Source organism: Serinus canaria, chromosome 1 (genome assembly GCF_022539315.1).
Source record: "Serinus canaria isolate serCan28SL12 chromosome 1, serCan2020, whole genome shotgun sequence".
NCBI lineage: Eukaryota > Metazoa > Chordata > Aves > Passeriformes > Fringillidae > Serinus > Serinus canaria.
The window spans coordinates 16183508-16204503 of NC_066313.1; the positions used below are offsets into that span (position 1 = coordinate 16183508).

A 20996-nucleotide genomic window follows, 5' to 3' on the forward strand; every position below is an offset into this window, starting at 1 on the left:
TGAGCCACTTGGATGTTCATAAATCCATGGGACCAGATGGATCCATCCCAGGGTGATGAGGGAGCTGGCAGATGAGCTTGGGAAGCAGCTCTCCATCATTTACCAGCAGTCCTGGCTCACTGGGGAGGTTCCAGAGGACTGGAAGCTGGCCAGTGTGATGCCCATTCACAAGAAGGGTACAAAGGAGGATCCTTGAAATTATAGGCTAGTGAGCCTGACCTCAGTGCCTGGTAAGGTTATGGAACAGTTTGTACTGAATGTCATCACACAGCACTTGCAGGATGGCCAGGGAATCAGACCCAGCCAGCAGTGGTTCAGGAGGGGTAGGTCGTGTTTGACCAACCTGATCTCCTTTTATGACCAAGTGACCTGGTGGATGCAGGACAGGCTGTGGATGTTGTGTACCTGGGTTTCAGCAAGGCCTTTGACACTGTCTCCCACAGCACACTCCTGGAAAAGCTGGCAGCCCAGGGCTTGGACAGGGCACTCTGTGCTGGGTTAGGAACTGGCTGGATGGCCGGCCCAGAGTGGTGGTGAACGGTGCTGCATCCAGCTGGGGCCAGTCACCAGTGGTGTCCTCAGGGGTCAGAGCTGGGGCCAGTTCTGTTCAATGTTTTTATTGATCACATGGATGAGGGATTGAGTCCTTCATTGGTAAATTTGCAGATGAGACCAAGCTGGGAGTGTGTGTAGATCTGTTGGAAGGTAGGATGGCCCTGCAGAGAGACCTGGAACAATTGGATAGATGGATAGAGTCCAATGGGATGAAGTTTAGTAAGTCCAGGTGCTGAGTCCTGCATTTTGGCCACAATAACCCCCTGCAGCACTATAGGCTGGGGACAGAGTGGCTGGACAGTGCCCAGGCAGAAAGGGACCTGGGGGTACTGGCTGACATGGACATGAGCCAGCAGTGTGCCCTGGGGGCCAAGAAGGCCAATGGCTCCCCTGGCCTGTGTCAGGAACAGTGTGGCCAGCAGGAGCAGGGAGGTCATTCTTCCCCTGTACCTGGCACAGGTGAGGCCACACCTTGAGTGCTGTGTCCAGCTCTGGCCCCTCAGTTTGGGAAGGACCTGGAGACGCTGGAGCGCGTCCAGAGGAGGCAACGAGGCTGGAGAGGGGCTTGGGACACAAACCTGTGAGGAATGACTGAGGGAGCTGGGGGTGTTTAGCCTGGAGAAAAGGAGACTCAGGGGTGACCTTGTCACTCTACAACTTCTGGAAAGGTGTCTGGAGCCAGGTGGGAGTTGGTCTCTCTCTCCAGGCAGCCACTGACAGAACCAGAGGAAACAGTCTTAAGTTGTGCCAAGGGTTGGATAATAGGCTGGATATTAGGAAAAGGTTTTTTACAGAAAGAGTGATAAAATTCTGAGATGGCTTCCCCAGGGAGGTGGTGGAGTCACCATCCCTAGATGTGTTTAAAAAAAGACTGGATGTGGCACTCAGTGCCATGATTTAGTTGAAGTGTTAGGGCTGGATTGGACTTGATAATTTTGTAGGTCTCTTCCAACCTAGTGGTTCTGTGATTCTGTGTGATTCTGTGTTGCCAGCTGCGTGCCTTTTGATGTCTGTGTGCCTTTTGTTGGCATCAGAACCACTGCCTTTGCCTGGCAGGGTTAGGAGAAGGATTTGGACAGAGTTGAAGCTGTGAAGCAGGTCACCAGCTACGGGAATGTGTGTGGCACCTGGTGGGACTGGGTGGCTTTGGGGCCAGGCCTCGTGGCCCCTGTCTGTGGGTGAACTCTGCTCTCAGCTCTGGCAGACCATGGAATCACAGAACTGTTTAGGTAGGAAAAGACCTTTCAGATTATTGAGTCCAACCATTAACACAGCATTGCCATGCCCTCCACTAAACAAGGTCCCAGCAGCCACATTTCTGTACCTTTTCAATACCTCCAGGAATGATGATCCCACCACTTTCCTGGGCAGTGGCTTGACGGTTCTTTCAGTGAAGAAATTTCTCCTGATATCCAGTCTAAGATGATGAACTCCAGGGAGGGTTGTGGGCAGCAAGGAATGTTTGCTGCTGAAAACATGGCTGTGGCTGTGCCAACAGCCTTGGCCCTGAAATCACTGAGGGCAAAAGAGAGGGTCTTGGATTTGCACATCCTGCAACATCAGTCTGACATTGCAGATATAGACTGATAAGGCTCTGTAAAAATAAGCCCTCAAATTTATCAAGTATTTATCAAGTATATCATAACATGCTGATGCCATCTTTATCCAATAAATAGCACCTGCTGTACCACAACTGTCTGGCTCTCAAGCTGTGCAGAAGAGCTGGCCTATGTTTTGTCCCAGGCTGCACAGGGAAATGCCTCATGGAAAGGCAGCAGCCTGACATATTGCTCTCCTCTCCTTTCACCTCCCATTACACCTCTGCCTTCCACCTCCCAGATGCATCTCCTGACCCCACAGAGACTTTCCTACTGAGGAGTCTGTGCTTAGCCTCACCATATCCTCAGTTTCATTCTAAGCCCCCAAAGTGGGCAACATCCCCCAGTTCATTTGCAGACAAAACTTTTCAAGTTCATCAAAGCAGTGGGTGATGGCAGGTGACTTCTTGACTCACCAAAAGTAACTCTCAGGCCTGAAAAGAGAAAACTCATGAATTGGGAAGATTAATCAGTTTAAGGCAAGCTCTGTCATGATGTTTTTGAGTTCACTAAATATTTAAAGGGTAAGTTGTATAACTCCTTCCTGAAACCAGCTATGTTGAGATGCAGCATTCCAAAGGTTTGCCACAACAGCTGGCCAGCAGAACTGGTGTGTGTCTTCCCAGAGAAATCCTACAAATAATCCCTCACACCCTTGGATGAACTCAATCTGAAGTTTACACCCTCTAAAGCTAATAATATGTGATTGTACTTCTTTTAGCAAAAAAGTAATTTTTCTGGTTCCATTCTGTTTACACTGGATGTGGAACATCAGCTGCTGTATCAGTCTTTTCTTCTTTTTGCTTGTTTTGAAAGGCAAAAATGGCTCAAAACAAAGTCTCTTGATAGTTTGCCCAGATTTAATGCAGAAAAATCTTCTGGTGTTTAAAAATCTAGGTAACCCAGGTGTCAATTTACAGATTAAGAATTACTTTTGAAGTTTTACTACAAATGATCAACACAATTCTTCATTTCACTCCTACTGTAGCTGTACTCTCCCAAGGGAAGGTTATTCAGAGGTTTCATTTATCTTTCTAATCCATTGTTTTGCTTTGATGTGCAGTACAGGGTAAATTGTTCCTTTTGAACTGCTTTGTACCTGTGGTGAATAATAATGATAATGAATAAAGTCTTGTCAGTGAACTGTGCTCAGTGAGGTGAGATGTGGTGAGAAAAAGCCACTCCCCTCTCCTCCCCTCTTCCTTTCAGCCAAAGAAGGGAAAAGACCAATGTGACTGAAAAGACAGCAACACCTTCCAGGCCAGCATGTTTAACAAACCTCAGAAATGAAGGTTTGGAAAGCAAAAGAAGTATTTTAAAGATTAAATCAAAGTTTAGAGAACTGTCTAGAGCTGTTAGTAGTGCCCTTTATTGGGGCAAACAGTGGTGCAGTGAGTACTGCAAGGTTGTGCAGGCAGGTCAGAGTCTGTAACTAAAGGTGTCCCAAAATGGGGAAAGAAGCTTTTGGCTGAGACAGCAAGGGCTGGGTCCCCAAACCTCACCAGTGAGAGCCCCATGTGTCAGATGGCCGCAGGGTTTGTGACCCTGACTTGTTTTAAAAGTCTCTCCTTCAGCCCACACGTTCAAAGGATCAGTCGAAGCTCTTCAGTTCTTGGTCTCAAGGTTGTTTATTGCATCTTATCTATAAAATTTTCTATCTGCCCAGCCAAGGTCTGCTCAGCAGGACAGTCAGAGACACTCTGCCTGCCCCCAGGGCGGTGTTATCTTTATATACTACAAACTACATATAACATGTTTACAGTTATTTTCCAATACCTATCACCTATGTTAGTGAGTTTCTACTCTAAACCAATCTAAAAGTGCCAACATCACCAGTGAAGATGGAGGTAGAGAAGAAGAAGAAAGGCTAGACACGCTCCAAATCCCTCCATCTTGTCCCCAAAAACCCCTATAATAAAAATCCCAAAACCTACATTTGCACCCTGTGATAACTTTATTATTACACTGCTTAAACTGCCGTGGCTTTTATCTCTTCATGTAAAGGTGGTAAGTTGCTCCATGGTCTGTAATCGAACCCACTGGTGTTCTGGGCTGTGTGCCAGGGTCTCTGAGCCCCCTGGCAGGGGTCCCAGCAACTCCAGACTCCCAAAGGGATGTCCTGAGTTCTGACACCCACTGTGCTGTGGGCTGCTGCAGAGTGAGCAGTGCTTTCCCCATCTGCAAATGAAACACACAGGCATCAACCCAGCAGACCTTTTAGGGTGGTGGGGGAGGCAGAGAAGGCCCAGAAAAGCTCTCCCAGCTCTTGGACCCCCAGCTGCAGGAGGCCTTCCCCAAACAGCAGAAACCCCAAGTGGGAGTCCTTTAGTCCTTTATGTTTTGTTCACAAACATGTCCATCATGCCCCCTTGGCTGCCCTGTGCCTGGCAGGTGCTGCCAGCTCAATGCACCCATCTCCACTCCCTCTCCTTCCCAACTTCCACATGCAGTCACCAGACCCTGCAACACCTGCAGGGACACTCCCAGAAATGGACTTGCTTGGGCAGCCAGCATCACATTTTTCTGCTCTTGTCCTTCCCCAGTGCTTCCCTAGAAATTAGGCAAGCAGGGTATTATCCAGGGCTCACCTCTCCCACTCAGCAGCCCTTACAGTGGGAGAGTTCAGCTCTGGAAGAGGTGGGAACAGGCAGGGGCAGCAGGGTTGCATCCTGTTTAAATCAGGCTAGACTCATGCTACGCATGAACAGTTGTGTTTTCTTTTCTTTTCTTCTCTTTTGTGGCTATAGAGGCCACTTGTCCTCATGCAGTTGGGGTAGTCTTAGGAGAACTTCAGGACCTGTGCATATGGAAAAGTTTCTCTTAAAAAAAAAGTAAAGCTTTCAGTGGAGTTTAGCCTCCAGAAGTAGGAGAGAGCTCACACTACGTGACTAGACAGCCTTACATGAACCCTGCAAGTGCTCCATGGCTCAGAAGCTGCAATTTAAAACTTCCTATGCAGAGCTGACCATAGGAAATACTCATGAAAAAGAAAAATATACTAGAGCTTCCATGTTCCATTCATAGCTAGATAGATCCAGTGCAGTGTGGAAATTGAACTTTTAAGTCAGCAACAATAATAACAGAAAGTACAGGCTGCCAATCCTTCTAAAGTGGTTATTCTTGATAGCTGCCTGTGCAGAGACCCAGTATACCTTTGGGGCATGAGGCACAATAACTCAATTTATAATATCTTAAAGAAAAATTGCAATTTAATGTTAGAACTGTCATTTTAATGAAGAAGCCACTGGCTCAAAGGCAACTTTCCCAAATTTTGGGATGATGACCAGAATTACTAGGATTATGAATGGCACTGCTTTTAAATGACTACATAATCCTGACCAGGCCATAACCTTGTCACACAGTGCACTTGATGTACTTGATAATATATATCTAGTGGTGGGTGCATCATTCACCCATAAAATAAAGAGACTTACTTCATGTTTGTAAATCATAACAAGACATCTGGATTGAAATTTAAAAAAATACTATTTACTAGTGAATATTTATCCATTTGATGGGTATATAGTGAGTATATAGGTTTTCTCTTTTGCTAGCACAACTTCTACAGCAAGACATAGTGTGCCATGGCTTTTCCTTCTCCTACCCTTCTGACTGCCAGCTCTGCATTTCAGGTCAGCTGCTCTGCTGCTTCTGCAAAGCTGTGAAACTGGGGAGAGTGTCTGGGAAGAGAAATACCCAAACTTATTTTTAAATTAACTGTGAGTACTCAATTCAGTGGCACCCATTCGATCTATGCAAGGAGATACTTTAGAATTATAACCACAGAATTCTCCCACTATTCCCATAATCACTCTCTGTCTGTTTCTCCCTCAGGTATTGCCTAGCAGAAAACCATGGGCAATTTCAAAGGGCATGCCCTCCCTGGAAGCTTTTTCCTTCTTTTTGGCTTGTGGTGGTCAGTGAAGTATCCACTGAAGTACGCCTGTCGGAAGAACAAGAACGCGTGCTACCTTGGATCCAGGGCAGGATTCCAGCGCCTGGAGTTTGTGGAGGGCATCATCAAAGCTGTCTTTGCCCTCATTGGTAAGTGAGGTGGACTAAGGGCAGGCTGTACCTTCTAGCACTTTTTGCTTTCAGTTTTGTTCTCTGATAAAATGAATCTCCTTTTGCTCTGCTCTTTTGCCCTTTAACCACTGAGAGGTGGCGGGGCTGCTGCTGTTAATTACACAGCTGTGGCCATAGCGTGGTTTCCATCCACAGTGCTCTTCTGGAGCTTCTGAGAGGTCTCCTGACCACTCTTGACCACTTGACTGCTCCTGACCACATCTCAGTGTTCATGTACTGCTCACTGTTCAGGGAGAGAGAGGGAGACAAGATATTTAGGCAAGGGCAAGGGGCTCCCATGTGCACGCTGGGAGCACCAGACTATGAAGGTGTTGCTTTTCTATTTTGAATTCAACCATCTCAGATGTTGGAAGCCTCCACTGATTTATTGATAAAATATGTAAATGATGCAGATTTTTTTTTATTAATCTCAGTCAAAAGTGAAAATATTCACACAGAAAGACTGAACTCCAGATCTTATTGCTGCAGGACTGTTGTGATGGGGTGTGGGGGAGCTGTTTGTCCTTCTGTTGTGTCCAGGCCTGGTACAAACCCACTGGGATGGTTCTGGGAGCTGTGTAGCTGCCTGAAAGTGTTTAGTTCTTGTTTACTGGCAGGCTGTGTGGTAGTGATTTGGCTTTAGAGTGTAAGTAAGCTAAACAACAGGGGATCTGAGGAGCTCAGCACCTGCAGCTCAAGTTGAAAAATACCTAAATTTTAAGCATTTTCTGCACTTCTAGATTCTATTTGTCTACTCTTCTTTAGATGCCCAGAGTTGCCTCATTTCTAATCAAGGTGCAGGCTGTGGCAAAGTCTTGTTCTTGTTTTTGCTTCCTCTCTGTTAAGATATATCAGCACTGAAGGGATGTTGTGTCTACAGTTTTATCATTAAAAAACCTAAATAAATAAAAATCTAAATAATAGCATTCATTTTGAGGCGTGATTGTGGGCACCTTTCCTACAAATCTCCCAGTCTGTGGATAGAGGTAGTTTGGCAGCTAAAACACTAACGTACTGTTTTTATTTTCACTTTGAAACCACAAGTTCTTATTTTAACATATGGAAATTCCAATTCAAATCAAAAGTATGAAAAAAGTGCTTGGCTGAGATAGACAGTAAAGGCATCAGGAGTAAAACCTGCTGTTTCTGTGTTAGGAAAACTGGAAATAAAGGTGGAACAACACTGCACCTCACTTGCTCTACAGCGTTTCTACTTTACAGCAGGATGCTGGCCTGTGCTTTGTAAACAATGTAATCAGCTTTTATGTTTTAAAAGCAGAACAACGTTTAAACCCTCCCCAAACTTCATTGATCATATAAAGCATTTAAAAGCAGTTTTCCCTTGCTGGAGTACCTCAGCTAGTTAGCAAAACACTGAGGGGCCAAGGTAAGGGAGAGAGTGGAGCAGTGATTCAAATACCAACTCCCTGTACATGCCCATGGGACTTCTAATAACTCTGCATGGTGGAGGGGTTTCCTTTTATGGCTTTAGAGGAAAAATCCCCTTTGAATTATGAGTCTGAACTCTGTCATCCTGCATGTGGCAGGGCACTGAAATGGTAAATCTTTCTTTTGGAGACTTAAGCGTGTGTAAAGCTCTTATTTGAACCATTGGAAAAGGCAGCTGAAAAATTTGGTCAGAGGACTACTACAAAAGCAGTTGTTTAAAAGAAGAAAAAGCAGCACAGAATAAGCTGTTTTCATTTTCATTGCTGGAAACTGCAAGATACAAATAGTTCCACCAGGAGTGGAGCTGAGGTCCGATTTCCCCTGGCTCTCCACTCTCCAGATTATGTGATGCTAAAACCTCAAACTTACTGTCATTATGCTGCCTGGGGTTGTATTGCTGCCTCTATTGTTTGTGCAAAGACTTGCCATCAGTTTATACCTTAAGCACCTGAACAAATGGTTTTTCTTCTTGTTTCATGCACAGGGATGGTGGCTGAGCAGTTTGTTCCTGATGGACCTCATCTGAAGCTGTACAACTACGAGAAGAAGCACTGGGATCACTTGATGAACTGGCAGCATGCCACCATGTACCTCTTCTATGGCATTTCGGGGCTGGTGGACATCGTGGCTCACGGGACCAACGCGCTGCCAGCGGCCATGGACAGGATGATGCTTTCCTTAGCAGTCTTCATTGAGGGTTAGTTTACCTCTCCCTGCAGGGATGTGCATGAATCCTCTTGTTAGGAAAATTACTCCACAAACACCAGAGGTTTATGTCCAAAAAGGAGACAGAGGAGTCCTTTTTTGTCTTTATTTTAATAAAGGGAGAGGCCATGGGGCATTCCCCTGGGATCTCTCAAATTTTTGGAAGACACAGCCTCCTTTTTATCCTCTTTTCCTGGGCACATTTCCCTCTCTCTTTCCCCATTGGCTGAGGTACTTGAGAGGTACAGACTCCCCAATACACCTGATCCCAAAGATTCCCCTTTAATGTATAACCTTCCCTTTTAATTTTTAATTCTTATGGAATTTAGGGTTTTTTCTGCCCCATAGTTTCTTTCATCTCTCAATGTCTAATTTAATTTATCAGCAAACCTAAAGTTCATTTGTAAAAGCAAATGTCTTTTTCCATTTACCAATCAGTGGAATCTTTCCCATTATTTCTTTTATCTCCCAGTGCTAGTTTTATCTACCAGCAGACCCACAGCTTGTTTGTAAAGACAAATCCACTATTCCTCTCACTGTGGATGGCTTTTGATCACTGGTCTGTGTCTTGGTCTGGAAAGACAGATGCCTGCTAAGGAAGGCAGGAGCCTCCCCTGAAATGGGAAATATCAACCCCCTCCCTCCAAATTGTTATACATTTGAAATTAAGGGGGCTCTCAGGCAAAAAAATGGGAGCAGGAATAACAGTTCTTTTTTAGGGAAGAAAATCAAAAGGTAAAATAAACAATGCAGTAAAACAAAGCAACACTGACTGAGTCAGAACACAACCTGACACCCTGTTGGTCAGGGTGTTGGTAGCAGTCCAATTGGAATGGTGGCTGCAGTCCTCCTGGAGTGTCAGGTGTGGTTCTGTTGGAGCAGAGATCCTGTAGAAGGGTGCAGTCTTCCTCTGAAGATCCAGTGGAAGAGGCAGCTGTTCCTCTGTAATTCAGTGGAGAAAGCCGTGCCAGAATCTCCAGATTATATCCAGTTAGGAGTGCTTGGCTCCTCCCACTGGGCAGAGCATCTCACACTGGGATGCCAAAGTTCTTATCAGTCATGCAGTGACATTCAATAGCCTGTTATCAGCAGATGTCCCCCTGGAGGGAGGATTGGGTGTGGAAGAGATAAAGAAAACTGCCCACTCAACAGAAGACAGCTGCCACAGATGGCAAATAGGATACAATTTGCTTGGCAATCCAGGATAGTCTGGGAATCTCAAATCAGCCTTGCAGAATGACCCTCTGGGAACTGCCTGTTTCACTTCCTGAAACACTACAAGGAGCTCACAAAAAGATCAGTCTTGGCCCTCCTTACACTGCCCAGGTCGTGATCCTGCATTATAGGGGTGTATCTTCGCTTTCCTACCTGCTTAGAGAGCAACGAAATGTTACAGAAATAGCAGCAAAAGCCTGTTTTGGGTAAGTGCTCAGAAGCTCAGGCATGTATTTGATGTAGGTACTGACATGGTGCACAACTGGTTAGCTAAAGCAGAGTGAGTGACGGTGATACTGGCATGAAGAGAAATGCCAGAAACATTTCACTGTTTTCTAAAAGCAGATGCAGGGAAATTGCAAGGGAAGAAATGATCTTAAACTGATCACAATTCATTCCAGGTTTTCTCTTCTGCTACCATCTTCATGGGAGAGCCATGCTGGATGTCCATGTTCATCAGTTACTGCTATTTGCTATCTTTGGAGCTGCTGCCTGCATATTTTTGGAAGTGTTTTTCCGTGGCAGTATTGTGCTAGAGATGCTCCGTACAAGCCTCTGCATATTACAGGGCAGCTGGTTCTGGCAGGTAGGTGACTTTTCTGCCTTTGTCATTTCTTCCTCACCAAAATTAGTCATTTAACCCTTTGCAGATGTTTCACAGGTTATGTATATGCTTTTTAAACACAGACCTCAAAAGACTTAGAGAAAACAAGTTTCTTTAAAGAGGATACAGAAAAAAAATTCCTTTTAAGAGATAAAAGTATTTCTTATAGCCATTTTACGAGAAGAAGGAGAAGGAGAAGGAGAAGAAGAAAGAGAAGAAGAAGAAGAGAAGAGAAGAAAGAAGAGAGAAGAAGAAGAGAAGAAGAAGAAGAAGAGAGAAGAGAAGAGAAGAAAGAAGAAAAGAAGAAGAAGAAGAAGCCACTTCACTTAAGTGCCTTTTATGTGAATCAATAAAGAAGCTAAAGGGTTTTTCTTGAGTTCTCCATATTACAGAGCTTTCTGATCCCTGTAACATCCTGTTCCAAATTTGCCTGCCAAGTGGCAGTGATTTTAGAGCATGGAAATATATGTTGTTCTTTACAAAGAGAGTCTCTACTGTCAGCTGCTGGAGCAGTGAGTAGACACCCAGTGTAGTGCTGGAGAGGTGAGGCAAAGTCCTCATTGACATGGCCAGGTTCAAAAGGTGCTTAAGTTACAGATTCTCATTAGGAGACTGGGTGGTGTAAAGCCTCCTGCTTTTCTAGTGCTCTGGGAGCTGAGCAGAAAAATGAACAGCCAAAACTTTGATATTTCAGGGAAGTGGCTCCTGAAAGGACTCCTCAAAATGCAGCTTCCATGCCCTCAGTTACTTGTGAGTCTATCCAATAACAGATATTTGGCAGTGGCTCTTTCTCTGCTGTCAGAACAGGAGACAGATTTCAGGAGCTGCTAGGAGTTTGTAACAGAAATAGGGGCACTGGTGCTGATGTGTGTTTCATCTTATAGTGGGGAATTGAGGTCACACCAATGATTTTTCCTTCCAGCATGTCTAGACTGGCTTCCCTTTTTTCTATGCTGGCCAGACAAGATGAATAAAAATGTTTGCTGTTTCTTAGGAGAACTGGACACTCAGCACCAAATCAAATATTTAAATGCTTTCTCTGGCATGGGGACAGACCTCAGAACTGGCTGTATTTTTCTATAAGTGAACTCAAGAATGTGATGCTGCAGCACTTGCTGTTTCATTTTCTTGCTTTATTTTCTTGTTTGCAAACTTCCAGCCTGCAATTTAAGACGCTTTGAATAGGAGGAATAGATGCAACCATTTATTCATTGTTTTCTGCTTAATCTAATTTTAGAACAGATTATTTCTTTAGCTCTAGAGACAATGTGGGTTTTGTTTCAAAGTAAAAATTGAAGTACTAAAAATAGAAGAAATTGAAGTGTGGCTTTTTTCACACCCGCATCAGACTTCAACCATCTGTGTGACTGAAAACCACACACTGGCTGCAGCACAGGAAATTTGTAAAAGGTAAAGGGACTTTCTTTCTGCATCATCAACACCCTCATTCATTGAATTCTCTGCATGGAAATGCAAAATTCACTCCCCTCCTTCTTCCTCTCCTCTTCCCAGTTTCTGAATTCCCAGCTAAACTGCTGAGTCAGGACTTTGGATAATATTAAGCAGTACAGAGTTTTGGTGTTAGTCATGCAAACCCTGCATAGCCACAGGATTAACCATTTTCCCATTTTATGCACAAATATGAATCTGATCTTTCCCAGCTCTGAGTAAACAAATCAGCTATGTATTTCACATGAACTTACAGTCTTGCATGAGGAAACTCCATTTTTATGCCATTTCTGACCTTTCCCTTGGGTGGCCCAGAAGAAATAGAATTGTGGCTCCCCTTTATTTGTTCATTGATTATTCATCTTCCCAGCCATGTAATGCATTCCCAGACACTGCTGGGAAGAAGGGAGGCAGTGCAAATGGCCAGGCAGGTTTTCTGACCCATGAGGTGATTTCAGTTCAGAGCACAGAGGGCTGAGCACCAGTCGCTCTCCTCACAGCACATAATTGTGATGGTTGCAGGGCTGGGCTGTTGGGCAGGTTCCTTTATTTTCTGGGCAAGAGCAGTGGGTCTCTGGGACTGTCACTTGATCTTCAAAGGCATTCCTGCACAGAGCTGTTTAAAGTGTTCCATCACACCTGAGACTGACTACAAAAGTGTTTTAATAGTAAACACAGAAATAAGCAACACCATAAGAAAATTAAATGTCTGCCTTGTGATGGGTAGCATAAAACACGATATGGCACAGGGTGCTCATCAAATGACATGTACTAAATCTCTTTTATTTTATTACAGATTGGCTTTGTGCTTTATCCTCCAAATGGAAGCCCAGAGTGGAATCAGACAGATCACACTAACATGATGTTCCTGACCATGTGCTATTGCTGGCATTATGCTTTTGCTTTTCTTATACTTGCAGTGAATTACACAATTGTCAGCTGGTAAGTTACTTGAAACACTGAAACTTTGGTGACTTGTCTACTTAGTTGAGTAGGAATTTTATTTTAGAAAAGTTTCACTGACAAATGAAAAGATTTCTATGAAGGAAGTAATTGTCTTGCAAGGTAAAATAAAAATAGTTATTAGTAATCAGTGAAAAGCACATGACATTGCTTCAGTAAAAGGGGGAAAATGCATCCATAAATACAGCTCTGATAGCATAGCACAATACTTCTCACATAAAATGAACACTGATATTCTTCCACATTTTTAAGTGCATATAAAGTCAGAAGTAGGAGATTTTTTTACCTGCAGACTACAGCTGCTCATCTCTGCTAATTTAAGTGGCTGTGAGAGCAGGCTTCATTACTTTACTGTGAAGATTATTACACAGAATTCCTTGCTAGAAATTTCCTGTGATCAAACCTGATTTTTTTTTCACTGGTCATTTTCACTCCCTAATGTCTAAAGCTAGCCCTTTTCCTCACTGCCCAGTGCTAATTCTGACAAAATTCCAACTGCAGTGTTAATTTGGCTGTAAAAGTGCCTCTGCCAAAAGATCACAGAATGTGATCACCTTCTGTCCACAGGACCTTACCAAGCCTTTTCCTGCAGTGTCCTAGACATGCTTCTCACCCCTTGCTTTATCCCTACCATCCCAATAGCCCTGTTTAGTCCTGTTATATACATAGTTCTTCCAGTCTTGATTTGCACTGAGGTGCCAGTTCCTTTTGTGTCTCAGTCTGAAAGGCACCAGCACTCAAGGCTGGGTAACTTCTTTGCTGTATAAAGAGGGGCAGCTCTTGAGAAAGTGGCAGCAATCTCAGGTCCCTTCTGATGCTGGGACCAGTGGCTGCTGCTGCAGCATCAGAGGAGGCCCCAGAGAAGGCTGATCACGGCACGCTGGCAGAGTTCCCCTCTGAGGGTAGTTTGGCCAGACTCTTTCTCACAGCTTTATGGCCTCTTCCCAAGTGTGCCCAGCTCCTGCATGACACTGAACCTTTTGGAGGGTTCACTGAGGTTTGTTTGAAGTGCTCTGGGACATGTCTATAAGAACAAGAGCTTGCAAGTACAGTCAGGATGGATTGCGCTCTGGGACGTGTCTATAGGAACAAGAGCTTGCAAGTACAGTCAGTGGAAAGGCAGCACTCCTAACCACGGAATCACAGCATGAGTCCTCCTAACTCGCTCATTGTCAGAACCCAGGAACTTCCTCTGGCTGCCCTGGAGGACTCCAGCCCCTGCCAGGGGGCTCAGAGACCTTGGCATAGAGCCCAAGACCCCTGTGCCTTTGATTTAGCTCTTGAAAAAAAAATTACCAACCTTTATATGAAGGATTACAAGCCATGACAGTTTAAGTAGAATGACAGTGAATTAATCACGGGGTAAAAAATAGATTTTTTGGGGTTTTTAGAATGGGGGTTCAGGGGGCAAGATGGAGGAATCTGGGCCTGTCCAGCCTTTCTCCTTCTTCTTCTTGGCCTCCAGCTTCTGCTGTGATGTTGGCACTTTTAGACTGGTTTAGAGCAGAAGCTCGCTGTCTAACATAGGTGATAGGTATTGGAAAGTAACTGTAAACATTGTACATGCAGTTTTTAGTATAAAGGCATAACACCACCCTGGGGCAGGCAGAATGCCTCTGACTGTCTTGCTGAGCAGACCTCAGCAGACAGGAGAAAGAATTTTATAGATAAGGAACAATAAACAACCTTGAGACTGAGAACTGAAGAGCTCTGACTCCTTCTTCGACCACCAGGCTGGGAAAAGAGACTTGTACATATCTTGGGGTCACTTTGACCAGCTAGAGAGCCTGAGAGCTGATGAGATACCAGAGTTAAGCAGGATTTTACCATGTAAAAAGTGGTCAGATGAGCCTTTGAGTTACCATTGGCATCTTTTTTTGTTGTCGTTTCCAGGGCAGTCCGTTCGAAGGTTAAGCAGTCCCAGTCCATGGAAATGGGTTTACTGAAAACATCTGAACGAGATCATGAGTCAGAAGAAGAAATTTAGCATGAGTATGACTTGACCAGTTTGCCCACTCCAACCATTAGGCTAATTGATACCTCATTTCTACATTTTTTTGCCATCTTATCCATTCTTTACTATGACTTGCTTTGCAAATATCAATCTCCTATTTCCCTGTGATATCTACATCTACACAAGTGGTTTTTTTTTTTTTTTGTGAAGGGTAAGCTTGATATTGATTCATGGTGGTTGCACTAGTACATTGCTTCGCACAAAATCAGACTAGTATTAGACAGACTTGATGTGGATGAGGTGGCACAGTGAAGTCTGTATGTTTGCCTTATTAAAAGCTAAGCAAAATGGTTTTCAGCCGCTGCTGGACATGAAGTTTCCATAATCAGGGTGTTTAAACATGTGTGTTGTTGCCCTGCAAGTACCTGTGGATAAATAACTGTGCAGACCTGGCTAACAGTAGAACAAGATAAAGAAACCACAGTCTTGCAGCCGTTCTGTGTAACAATTTTGTGTCTCTGCTTGTGGCTTTATGTTAAACAGGAATAACTTCTCACTGTGAACCCAGTGAGTGGTTCACTGGAGAGTGTGCAGTGCGTTCCCCCCCTAGAGACACCCCCAAACCTGGCAGGAGGACCAAAGATGTGTATAGTGACCAAACCCAGTGTGGTTGTTTGTGCTTGTGCCTAGACAGTCCTGTCTCTTTGCTATCCTTTGACTTTTCAAGGCAGTGAAAGTGACCCTGCCTTCCCTTGGTGCCTGGAACAATTTCTTTTCCAGAAAGGCTGAGGGGTGTCCAGTCAGGCAGCACCTAACTGCAAAACCAGTTTCTTTCCCAAAGCTATTTCCTTTCCTCAGGTGGAATTTGGTGGTTTTCTGCAGGATTCAGAGCAGACATGTGACCCACCAGCTGAGTCAGGAGTGGGTAATTCCGCTCTGTGGGCAGGATGAGATGGTTTTGCACCCCTTTCCCTGTATCACCCTTCAGTCACCAGGCAGCCTGCACAGTGCTGCACAGTGAGCTGTGGGAGGGCAGGTGTTGCCTTCTTAGTAACTCCATGCCCAGCTGCCAACATCAGTGAGAGAATTAAAAAAAACACCACTTTTAATTGCATTTATTTTCTCCATGCAAACTGACCGAGTTAAAAGCATAGTGTTCATTACCAATGGCAGCAAAATGATTGCTTAAAAAAGCTAGCTAATCATTTAGTTTGTACCTCAAAGGGATCCCAAAAAACCCTTACAGGCTTTTTTTAAAACTGCTTTACCTTCAATACAACATAAATATTTACTTCACTTTTAAGATCAACCTTTTATCTCCCCTTTTTCAAGGAGCACCTTTCTAAGCTGCACATTCAGTTAATGTTGTATTTTACTCTATCAGTTTTGTCAGAGCCTTTCTAAAATCAGTGGTGTTGTTTATTCTGAAGAATATCATCAGAAACTACTTTGCTTCTCACAGGCAGGAACAATGCAAACTGCAAACTTCACTGCTTTGCTTGATAAATACATTTAATACCATGTAAATATTAAGGTGCTGTATCTCTAAACCAAAGAGATAACCTAAGCAGGATGAAAAGCACAATAAACTGTCTGAGCTTTTGTATGTCTTCTTAGAAGATTTTATTGTTAATTTTAAAAATAATTTTAGGTGTTTGCCAAGTATTGTAAAGTAACACCTGTAACCAGGTGTCAGAATATCTAGATGAATCTTTGGAAATCAAAAGTAGATGGCTCTCATTCATTTCTACATTTGCAAATGTCAAGGAGAAAATTGCACATTGCTAGCCAAAGATCACTGCTTTCCTTAGTAATTCTTGGCCCTTTCCCAATGCCTTTCTCTGAGGGCTCTTGGAAATTTTGGCAAACTTATTAAAGCCTGTCACAAACCTTAGTAAAGCCCGGGACATTCTTGTAAGATAGGTATTGGTATGGTCTATTTGTAGCTGTGTGTCTCAGCTTTACACTGGTCCTACTACAAACTCTGAAATAATTCTATTTACTCTACTCTACTCTGCAAATCTAAGACTAGAGTTTGGTTGCTGTGGTTCCATTAAAATCAGATTTTCTGCAGAAGGAAGATCCAGGGCTTCCCTGAGGAGCTTGCCTGTTAATTGCAGCAGGGATACATTTGCCAAATGTATTCCTGTTAGGATCTTACCTTCATTGCACCACATCACAGTTGTCTCTAAATTGTGGGGATTTTTTTTTAAAGGGCAGATTCTTTTTCCTGTTAGAATGGTTGAGCTACAAAGCTTCTGTAGTGCTGGGCAGAGAAGACAATGGTTGTGCATCAAAGAGAACTTGGGGATTATTAAAAGTCTGTCACAATTATAAAATCAATTGATGCAGTGAACCTGATGGGCAAGCTGTGCACATGGAAGGTGCTTAGCAAAACCTCTTTTGAAAACAATTCCCTGCTTTTACAGAAGCAAAAAGTGACAGTACTTGAACTCATTGGACAGGGAGTGGCTGCCTGATACTGCTCCTCCCTTGGGGATGCGCTGGGGACTCTGGCTCTGTCCTTATCCAGCAGTGGCTGTAGAGCTGGGTCTTTTTGGGGGAAAACTGAGCAGGATTTGGCCTGCTGAGAGGTATCACCTGCACCTCCCTCTGTGTCCCTGCTGTGAATCTCCTGTAAATGACACAGAACTGGAGGAATAAGCCCAACATGTGTCTGCTAGTTTTGGTGCAACCATGCTTAGCAAAGACACCTCTAAAGAAGCCCCGACTGGAGGCTGATGCAGTCTGACACAGAACTGTAGGGCAGGCTTTGTGCAAAAGTCTCTCTCCTCACATTAGGAAATGTGGCATTGCATTATCAAGCTTGGAGAAATGCAAGGAAAAACAGATCCTGAAGTCTCAAAGAAACAGCAGGTTTTGGAATTTAATTTTTAATACTTACAGTACATGGAAAGTGAGTGTCATAGCAGGTGTTTGTGCCTGACAAGTGTATGGTGCCACAAAGGAGAGGAACACCCAATTTCAGAGTGAGGTTTTGCTACCTGACCCATTCTCCTGTGTTCCAAAGAGATGCTCAGGAACAGTGGGGCATCTACCACAATGAAAAAGGTACAGCTTTCATCATTTCACAAGCAGCAGGTATTGCCTGAGTTGAATGAGGGGAGGGAAGTCCAACAAGTTTACAAACACCACTCAGAAAAAGGAAGCTGCTCTCAAGAAAATATAAATTATTTTAAAATATTGGTGCCTTTGAAAAACTATATGTTCGTTTTTATTAGACAAAATACACCTGTAATTTTATTTAAATAAAATTGATTTATTCATGTAAGATGTCTGTCATGTTTTCAGGGGAAAAAATGTAACCATTTATGGGACAGGATGGGGTGGGATAAACAGGTTACTCTCATTACACATCCAGACGTTTGAACAAGTTGCACTTTAATTCAAGAAAGGTCAGTACTACCTTGTCATTAGAAACTGTGATGTTAGTTCTATTTAAGTTATTTAAATGTATTATTTAAATTCTTTTTTCCCTTGTAACTAAGCATAGCATGAATGAGAGAGCAAATATGACAGCAAGGAATTTGAATCCTCCAGGTTCACTTATCCTTAAAACTTAGGCACTAAAAAAATTCAGTGTATCAAATACCTCAGTCAGGTACTTTTCCCCAAAATATTTCAGTTCCTCCAAGCAGCAGCTGGGGTAACAACCAGGAGTTGCTGGTACAAAAGTTGGTGGAAGAAAACAGAACAGTTTTTTATCCAAAAAGATCTTCAGTATATGCAAGCAGTGGAAGGGAGCCTGGCTCCCCAGGACTGAGTAACAAAGAGCACATCTGTTAAAAGGGAGAAAGACAACTGGAAAACTGCCGGAAAATTTGTCCTTAAAATCTATTCTAGGTGCAATATGTGCTTGCTCAAAATAGTTGTCAAATAAGGAATAACCTGTCCTCAGATGACTTTTTTTGAGCACTAATTTCTACCTCTTTGCTAGGTAACTGTTGCAGTTCATGGATCTCTATATTTGATACGTTTCTTAGAATAAAAATATGTTTAGAAAAGTAGATGAAAACCATAATTACAAATACTACAGCAATACTAAGCAATTCATTTAGAAAGGAATCTCTCACCTATAGACTTCTGCCCTTTACTGACAAAACACTCTGCCAGAGATGGCAGCTCAGAGATCAATGTAAGGGTACAATAAAGGCATGAAATTGGAGCAGAAATGGTTTTGCCTCTATGCCATGGTTACAAGCCGCTGCCTCCCTGAGGAGGAGAAGGAAGAAATGGAAAACAGGCTGCAGATCCATACAGCAGAACAGCAATTAGGCAACAAGAAATCACTCCCAGCACCCTGAAGAGCATGGGAGGGGCAGCTGTGCTCATGGTACACAGCATTCCAGCCTCCTGCCTCCGGTGTTATTTACCAGGGGCAAGGCTCTCAGACACATGGGGGGATTTTTATGGCTCCTGCGCTGCAAGAAACAGCAATGCCAATCTTCCAGTAGGAATGGCAATAGGAGGGAAAGCTTGCACTGCTTTGCTGGAATTTCACTCTGGTTTGTGACTCTGACTCAGATGCAGTTGACACATTAAAAAAAGTCAAAGATGGTGTTTACTGCTGGCACCATGCTTTGTGCACACTTGAAAACAAAAAAGAAAGGAAATAAGAAACATCTGGCTCTAATTAAGGCTTAAAAGAAATGGAGGAAAGCAGAAGAAACATATCCAGTCACTCAAGAGAGATTTTATCTCTCTGCAGCTGCATCACACACACAAATTTGCAAGTGTTAAGGTTCCCTTTCAGTTTGTTATTCTATGTCATATAAAAATGGTTCAATATTTTCATAAATAAAAGTATACTATGTTTTAAGAGGTGTTCATTTATTTGTGTTGGTTTTGCCATCTGGTGCCTTAAGTATTTTTTTTCCTCTGTATTTTATACAAAGTGTTGATATGAAGTTAGAAATTCACATTCAGTTTTGCTCACAATCCTACTGCAACTTCCCAGTTGACAAACTGCCTCCCATTTGCAAAGCTGGGCTTGCAGCCCAAAGTTTTGGACTCTTAGTATTTTGTCTATCTAAACTCAACATTCTAGTCAAAGATATCCTTGATGATGTTAGCCATGTAAAGGAAAGAAGCAGGGATGCTCTTTCCATTGAATGGGAAGGGCAGTGTCAGTAACCATGAGAAGGAATTACAATTTCTTTCCTATTTTGTCATTTAAAAATACCTGCAATCATCTAGCAGCATGTCTATTAGCAAAGGACTCAGACCTGTGATTCAGTAGCTGGATATGCCTTCAATACACCACAAACCTCAGCCTGAGTTTAGCAAAGCTGGATGGAGCTTAATGTCACCGAACTGTTCTGGGCCTGAGTTTCACAAGAAGAACCAAATTACACTTGGTTCTGTTTTGTCTGTAAAAGTCCTGCTCAGGGATGAGCAGCTTCCTGCGTGTCTCTTAGATCCAGTTTTACATTCTTATCCCTTTAAACAGCAGGGAAGCAAACATTTTACTGCTAATGGCAGGAGGCTGTAAAGTAATTAACATTTCAAGCCTCCAAAGCATTCTCTGTGAGCAGGATGAGGAGGAGATGTTTTTGTCCAGCTGAGCATTGTTGCTTTCACAGTTTGGCAGCAGTGGGAGAGCTGCGCCATGCTCCCAGGGCTTGCCAAGCCAACGCTGCAATTTCTCCCAAGCCCAGGGGATTCCCGGCCATTGGATGCACACTGGGGCCACTCGAGCTGTGCCACCAGCCCCTCACATGGCTTTCCTGCCCCACAGAGCCCCGTGCCTCCCCCTCTCCGATGAAGCCTCCATTCCCTGGCACTGGGGGGGAACTGCAGTTTGGCACCTTGGGCAGTGGGAGGGCCCTGGTGGCCCCAGGTGCTGTTTGCTGCCACCCTGGGCTCTCACCTGTCACCGGAGTGCCACGGCCCCTGCGCCCTCCTCGTGTCCCTGTGCTGATCCACCCCATAGGATCTTGTCCTCTTCTGTTTCCCGTGCTAATGAGAATAACATGGAGAGAGGAAAGATCTAGGAAAATGAACAGAGCTGCCACAGACAGGAAGGCAGACACCCCCTGACTGGACAGAGCTGAGCCTAGAGGGACAGCGTGCAGCCCTGTTCCTCCTAAAGGTTTGTACCAGCCTGGCACTGGGGTGGTGGCACAGCCTGGCTTTAGCTAAACCTCTGTGAGCAGACTATTAAGACATTTGGCTGTCTGAAGAATTAACAATTTTGTGCATTAACAATTTTGGTGCTCCCATTTGTAAAAACAATCTTAATTGTTTCAGCATTTTCACAGTCTTTCCTATGTCCCAAGGGGTTTTCTTCAACACAAAGTGTCTTGGTCACCTGAGATGAGATAATTTTTATTTTCTGTATGAATATTTTGAATATGAGTATCATTATGAGTACCTTGCAGATTGCCACCAATTAAATTAAAATAATAAATATATATAT

At 43.7% G+C, this 20996-nt stretch overlaps 1 protein-coding gene across 4 annotated transcripts in view; it reads left to right on the top strand.

Moving 5' to 3' along the window:
* TMEM45A (transmembrane protein 45A) overlaps positions 1–17827 on the top strand; it is a 28155-nt gene extending 10328 nt beyond the window's left edge. For 2 of the 4 annotated variants that reach the window (XM_050979297.1, XM_050979299.1), the window contains exons 2-7: positions 5786–5872; positions 5988–6197; positions 8152–8364; positions 9989–10173; positions 12437–12582; positions 14497–17827. In XM_050979297.1, the coding sequence (XP_050835254.1) occupies positions 6008–6197; positions 8152–8364; positions 9989–10173; positions 12437–12582; positions 14497–14590 (828 nt within the window). In that variant the 5' untranslated portion in view covers positions 5786–5872; positions 5988–6007 and the 3' untranslated portion in view covers positions 14591–17827. The remainder of the gene's footprint in view (positions 1–5785; positions 5873–5987; positions 6198–8151; positions 8365–9988; positions 10174–12436; positions 12583–14496) is intronic. The other 2 variants (XM_009095439.4, XM_050979306.1) reach the window with 1 other exon arrangement.
* The last annotated feature ends 3169 nt before the right edge of the window (positions 17828–20996 follow it).